At 36.5% G+C, this 7,220-nt stretch overlaps 2 protein-coding genes across 2 annotated transcripts; one reads left to right on the top strand and one right to left on the bottom strand.

Moving 5' to 3' along the window:
* The first annotated feature begins 855 nt into the window (after positions 1 to 855).
* Positions 856 to 4,137, top strand: LOC141674139 (uncharacterized). The gene is made up of 6 exons (XM_074480864.1): positions 856 to 939; positions 1,057 to 1,510; positions 1,626 to 1,787; positions 1,948 to 2,121; positions 2,368 to 3,002; positions 3,130 to 4,137. The coding sequence occupies exons 1-6, from the start codon at positions 856 to 858 to the stop codon at positions 3,841 to 3,843; spliced, it is 2,223 nt and encodes a 740-aa protein (XP_074336965.1). The 3' UTR covers positions 3,844 to 4,137.
* A 1,065-nt stretch (positions 4,138 to 5,202) lies between these two features.
* On the bottom strand, positions 5,203 to 6,973 carry LOC141675012 (expansin-B3-like). Its single transcript, XM_074481718.1, has 4 exons — positions 6,747 to 6,973; positions 6,294 to 6,591; positions 5,960 to 6,089; positions 5,203 to 5,438 (listed from the first exon to the last, which is right to left on the bottom strand). The coding sequence occupies exons 1-4, from the start codon at positions 6,916 to 6,918 to the stop codon at positions 5,241 to 5,243; spliced, it is 798 nt and encodes a 265-aa protein (XP_074337819.1). The 5' UTR covers positions 6,919 to 6,973; the 3' UTR covers positions 5,203 to 5,240.
* Between the last annotated feature and the right edge of the window lie 247 nt (positions 6,974 to 7,220).

Below are 7,220 nucleotides of genomic sequence, written 5' to 3'. Positions count from 1 at the left end.
TCCTCTTTGCTCCTTTTTTTACATGGGTTTTCCGGGAAAACAGATAGCAGCAGCAAGTCTATAGTATTACAGAGTAGATACGTGTAGTAATCGTGTGTTAGGAATGGTGCAATTGGCTATATCCGAACTGTGATTAAGAAGACGGGGGATTAGATTTTAAACTCTGAGGCTTGTCTTAAACCTGAACCTTATTACATGTTAATATTTAGGAGGATCACATGTATTTAACAATCAGGTAATGTTTATCACTGAAAGAATGATCAAGGTTAGATTTCTGTTTTTTTTTTTCCGTTCTACCATTATGTTTATTTTCGGTTGGATTGATGGCTAGCAAATAAAACCTGCACTTGATGAATCTCGATTAACCACTTATACGAGGGGGATAAGGGACTGACATTGTTTAGTATATCACACAAAGAGTCTCGTGTAACACCAGAGATGCATGGTCTCTTATGTAGGTAAAATATTCGTTATTTTGATTCGTTACTCCACTCTTTTCGTACAAATATTCAAACTAGAGCTCCATACACACATGACATAATGGCTTTATTGAGTCATAAACTTCACAATAGTATGATATACATTATTTCTAATGGTTTAATTGACCGCCATTGATTCTGATAACTTTTTATTGAAGAGGATTCTTCTGCAGAAACATAAAGGACAATTAAGTGATACACTGTCTCCTCTTTAAAATTGCCAAGTAAAGAATTAAGAATACAAGTGATAGTGAACTTACTACAAAAGTAAAGGAAATACAACAGCTTCCAGGATACCTCGCACCACCGGGGATCTTAAGAGAAGGAATACTTGAATTAAATACAAAGTTATACTCCTAATATTCCAAAGAATGAAATGCAGCTTCTTAGTCACAAACAGGGGCATCTTCTGACTATAAATACATGGTTCCAGATAAATGGAGTTCTCGTTCAGTTACTGGTAAGTATTCTGCAAGCTATATTACCTAATCTTTTTATATTTAGCTATCATGTCAGCTAAGGATATATATTGCGCTCTTGTCCGAAAGGATTTGGAAAATGTTAGAATCTTATGCAGCAAACATGGAGACGGTCCATTTGTCAAAATATCACGCCGCGGAGACTCTGTGCTGCAAAGGCTTTATACGCGGGAGAGGTGCATTTGGTGCTGGACTTGCTCAAGGATGCTAATATACTTTTTGGTGATTTGACAAACAAACTGTTGGGTGATTTCAATTTGAAGAAAAACACACTTCTGCATGTGGCTGCAACTCAGGACTCTTGCCTCGAAGCTGCCCGTAGTATATGTGAATATACAGATTATAACTTGCTATTTGCCCAGAACCACAAGGGAGAGTTCCCTATCTTCTCTGCTGTCCGATATGGCCAAATAGAGATGTTCAAGTTTCTTCACAGTAAATACATACATTATGTTCCTAAAGAAGAATTTCGTAACTCTTTTGTGTACAAGATATCTGATGAACGTGCAACTTATACTATACTTCACGTAGCCATCTACAACGAGCATTTTGGTATGTCTCTTTCAAGTTATATAAATGGAGTATTACTAATTCTTGATGTAAATTTTCTTCATTTCTTTATAACTTTGTGAGCTGATAATGCATATATGTTTAACCTATGTCACAGAATTGGCTTTGCACATAGTAAGAGCAATTCCAGGTTTAATTAGTGAAAAGGACCATCAGCAAATGACCGGTCTTCACATGCTGGCTATGAATTCATCAGCCTTCAGAATCCGGTACTGGAAATGGTTCAAGCTTCTACTTCCTTCTCCTTTTCGACATATTTGTAAGCTCGCATCCAAATTCTTTACTTGTATAATTTGAAATTTTAGGATAGTTCCATAGCCTTGCTTTGCCTAATAATAATAATGGTAACTACTGTAATTTTATTTGCCTTCATACTGATGGTCTGTCTTAATGTCTGCATCTACTTGTGATACCATCAGCTGATATATTACCTCCTCAAAATGCTACTGATGATGATGAAGAGGAAGATGCTACTGATCATAAAGTGGAAGATGATTCCGGTACGAGCAATGATATCAAGCCACCTCAAAATGCTACCACTAGCTATGATATCAAGCCACCTCAAAATCATATCATTCATAAACTGAAAGAAGGTAGTCATATCATGCCCCCTTATTATTACCAGCTTATTCATATCAACTGTTTACTAATTATTATTTGACGAGTTCATAAACACCAATTACAATATTTCATTTTTCAAAAAATAAAAATTCATGTCTAATTAGGGAAGATATTTGAATGGACCTCAATTGGTAATATATGTAACTTGTGCAGTGTAATTAATGTACTTGTCAGTTATGCAAGTAGTTGGTAAAAATGATTTTCACTCTAACTTGCAGAGATTATGAAACTGGTATCAGTTTTTACAATAACAATTCCCTACTGGACTAAGATTAAAAAAGAACATCGAAGACGCCAAGCTGCTCTGAAACTGGGTTCCATCCTAGTTCTAAATGACACCGAGTGGATAGACAAGCTAGAAAGTAGTGATGTTTCTGAAGCAGAGAACAATTCTGGCTCAAACCTGGACAATGCAGATGAGGAATCTCGAATACCAACACCGTTGATCCTGGCAACAAAGTACGGGTGCGTGGACATAGCTCTTAAGATTATAAAGGAACACCCCCACACTGTTGAGCAAGTTGGTCAGGAATATGGTTCAATTTTACACCTGGCGATTAAGTATAGGAGGATAAAGATATTTGATGCTGTGGAGGAATCAAAAATGCAAATGCGGAAGCTGGTTAGACTTCAGGATAAAGATCTAAACTCCATTTTGCATATGGTTGCTCTAAATACGGTTAAAGTTAAGAATGGCACTGAACCAGCACGACCATTTTCTATCATCAACCCTAACGCCACGTCAACTGATACGCCCCAAGACAAACCACCTAAACCTTGGGATGCTGAAGAAAATTACAACGAATCACGCAGCCCTGCTTTTATATTGCAAGATGACCTGCTTTTGTTTGAGGTGTGTATGTATGGGGCTTTCTTTGTCTACATATATAATACTACATTTTTATTCCAAGCATCAGAATCCGGAATATTACTCTATTTAAAACTTAATAGCCTAATTTTGCATGTAATAAATATTGCAGCGTGTGGAAGATATTATCAAGACTCAGTTCCATACAATCCCAAACAAATATCTTCAAACACCTGAACAATTATTTGCTGCAAAGAAAGAACCACTTCGAGAGGATGCCCAAGAATGGATGAAGCGAACAGCAGAAAATTGCTCCATTGTTGCTGTCCTTATAGCAACTGTTGCCTTTGCAGCAGCTTATACCGTGCCAGGAGGTACAGATGATAAAGATGGATCTCCTCTTCTTTTAAACCAACCCTTCTTTGTGGTATTCACTATTGCCGATGTTCTTTCCCTAGCATCCACATTAACAGCTGTAGTTGTGTTTCTTTCCATCCTCACTTCATCCTACCGATTACAAGACTTCAAGGAGACCCTTCCAAAGAGTCTGATGTGTGGATTATCATGCCTTATATTCTCCTTGACAATGATGATGTTTGCATTTGCAGCAACAGTCATCCTTATGATTAAAAACAGGCAACAATGGACCAAGATTGCCTTATATGCAGTTGCATTTCTCCCTGTTACTGTCTTGGTTGTAAGGTACATGCCTCTCTATGTGCCACTAATGCGAACATTCCATTACATAGTCAAAAAAGCAAACTCAATCTTGCCCAAGTTTACTCGTCTAAAAAAAGAAAAATTGTTTCCAGTGATTCATCTTTTTCCTAGCCTCTCCAAAACCGAAAAGCCCGCAACTGAGTTGGACCCTTGTATTCAAGTTTAACTAAGCCAGCTTGAAAGACTGCAACCATTGCATCCCATCTTTTTTCAGCCTCTATATCTACTTCAGAAATTTTCAATTACAAGCTGATTCTTCATGTCCAAGTTTATTATTTGTAATGTTTAAAGATAAAGATATTCAAGTGTTTGTATTTGAATAAAGTAATGATAAAACGTTTGTAATACTTAGATACATGATAATGTATCCTGTTTTTCTTTAATAAATACTAAAGAAATAATACACAAGGTCCTCACAGCCATTACGAATATGAACAACCTCTGTGTGCTTGATTTTATATGGTTTTCCGCGAGAACAGCTAGCAGCCGCAAGTTTAGAGTTTCATGAGTAAACACAAGTAGTAATTGTGTATAATGTTGAGTAAATGTAAGTTCTCCATAATGATATTGGCAACTACTCCACTAATTATTTATATTGCTTGCCACTTTTCACCAGGTTTTGGTTCAGTAGTGCATATTTTCGTAACATCCTTCAGATTTCTTCACTGCAATGCTTTAATTTAAATTTGGAATACTATGCGCGGAAATCCCCAATGTATATCTGGTACGCCAAAAACTTATTTAATTACTTTGTTTTGCAAATAATAGTACACCCTGTTCTGGAATCTCCGGGTTTTAGGAGGGCTAGACTAGACCATGTATCTCAGGAGTAACGTTGTTCTGTGTTAAAAGCTATCTATGGCCGTTGTAAGAAGCAGCAATTTCGAGGGGCCTATATTTACAAGGTCATCCAGTTACTTGCTTCGATATATAATATTTCTCCCTCAACTTTGATATTGAACCAAATCCAATTATTGATTTGAGGTCTTACACATGACCTTACGTAGCATTCTCAGTTTCTCAGCCTGCAAATGAGGATGATCGAGTTAAAGCTGATGTAATGATGTCGTTAGGACTTCTGAGTTTGGGAGACAAGTATATATACTTAAAACTTCAGCTGGATGATATAGTCTAACTGCAGTCTAAGTAATTTTTTTGTTGTAATCTTGTGTCTGCAAGAGATCTGGGCTATAACTTGTTCATTTCTACTTCTTAGAGTGGTATTGTTATTTAGCTAAATATTTCATGCTTCACGGAAGTAAATACAGAATAAACAGTAATCGCAAGCTTGGCAGCTAACAATACCAACATAGAAATTAATATTAATGTCATTATTAATATTTTATCATCCCTTTATACATATAGAATTGTAAATCAAGAACGCTGACTCTTCTTTTAGAGAGGGCAACGAATCGAAAACTTGAACTCAACTCACAGATCACATACTACTTAGAGAGAGAGTGGGGGGGGGGGGGGTTTAGTTAAACATATGAGAAGTAAAAACAATGCATTTCATACTATAACATAGTTATAGTCATTTTACATTTAGTAATGGATTTGCTCTCAAAATAAAAAATTCTGACGAGAGATATAAGTAGCCATTGGACGCCAGTCTTTTGGAATGACATTTATAGCTAAAAGGGTTTTTGCACCCGAGAGTGAGGTTAGCTTCACAGAAAACGGTCCGTTTAATGGTCCTCCATTCATGATCCAATTAGCTCCCCATGAATGACTCATTTCTAACCACTGATTTGAACCTGTCTGCACAGTTCACAAACCAACACATTGAGAGTTAACTAATTTGGTCATGTACAAAGATTCAATGTGTTTGGCTCCATTCTGAACAGTGTAAGAGCGAGTCCAATGCAATGCAATGCTATAAGATGTCATTTTTATAATTTGAAATCAAATGTCAAAAATTTCTAACTCCAAAGGAGTTCTATACTTGGATGCAAAAATGCATATATGTATCATTGGTTCTAAATTTGAAACCAAGGATGCATTTATCCATCTAACCACATCATCATACTACTACAAATGAGATGCATGTTGTTATGCTTTAAATGAAACTAAGGGGAAAGTGACAAAATTTAGGTTAATTAGGAAATATTTGGTTTCAAAATATATCTAATATTACAGTTAGAAGTTTTATTTTAACATCAAAAGATATTTTTTAGTGCCAAATTATAGCAATAGCAATAGCTATTTTGGACTTGTAGTTCAACTGTTTTGGTAGTCTAAGATGAAATAGAGTATTAAAAGTAGAAAGAATAAGAGAGTACCTCCTTAATATGCATAGATCCAATATCGCCATCTCCGCCCTCAAATTCAACTAGTAAAGAAAGCCAGTAAGGTGATGATCCTTCATTCACTCTAAATGCAACATGTTTCCCCGGGTAAAAACAAGATGTCCTGCAAATTCCATATACATACAAAATCATAATCAATTCATATAGAATTTATTATGTCATAGGACATATATGTCAAACCACAAGTCATCTTTCTCATGTCATAATTGAAAGACTTGAGAATCAAACTACATTAAAAGGCTTACTAAGCAAACGGGAACAAATGGAGGCAAAGAAAGAGTTGAGAGAATAGAATTTAAAAAATTACCGTCTAAACATGACAGGAACTGTGCCGCGATTACGGAGCTGGTCGGCTTCACCAGGAATAGCCAAGCTGCCAAATGCAGCACCACTGAGATCGAATTGAGTGAGTGCACGGCATCCGGGACATTCATCGGTGATGATAACTGTAACGCCTCCAGGTGAACAAATGGACTTGTCCAAACACATGACCTTGTAGCATGCACCACAACCTTCGCCACCTTTGAACAGAATCGGACTCGCGGCTCCAACTCTTCCCTTCAATGGTTCCATATCAACCATTGCCCCGTACCCACATGCACCACCTATATTTCCAATTCGAGAAAGATTACTGTTCGAATCTCATATCACAAAACCAAAAAAAAATAGTACTCTGTACAGTATGCGGTAAAAATTGTGTCAAATGTATCGTTTAAAAGGATGTTATTTATGAATTGCAAAAATTTAACAAGTAAATTACCATCACTGCCGTCGCCTTGGGGGCTACCGTACCATGAAGCGACAGCGGGAAGCCAGTAGCTGCCCGATACGCCGTCGATGGAAGTGGCTGAGGTCGTGAAAGAATAAAGGGCTAACATCAGCAGCTGCAAACAGAGGAATTGTGGTACAGATAAGCGGTAAAAACCGTCCATTATAACTCAAGTTACTCAACTGCCTTTGCTAGCAACCCTTTTTCGTTCTGTTGGATTGGTAATATAAATTATTGATGATAATTTTGCTATGAGCGCCTGTTTATATAGCACATAATTTATTTCCTACCGTAAATTTCACGTGATTAAGTGATTCTGTTATACGAATTAAGAGTTCTTATAGTTGCTCGATATCATGTTTCAAATCAAATAGGGATTTAATTGTTCCTCACATGGTCGAACTATTATGGTAAAAATCAATTATGAGATATATAATCAATTTTATTTTACGATAAAAATCAGTT

The sequence above is a fragment of the Apium graveolens genome, chromosome 7 (genome assembly GCF_009905375.1).
Source record: "Apium graveolens cultivar Ventura chromosome 7, ASM990537v1, whole genome shotgun sequence".
NCBI classification, from domain to species: domain Eukaryota; kingdom Viridiplantae; phylum Streptophyta; class Magnoliopsida; order Apiales; family Apiaceae; genus Apium; species Apium graveolens.
Note: the sequence above shows the minus strand (reverse complement) of the source record. Positions and strands in the feature narration are given on the sequence as shown.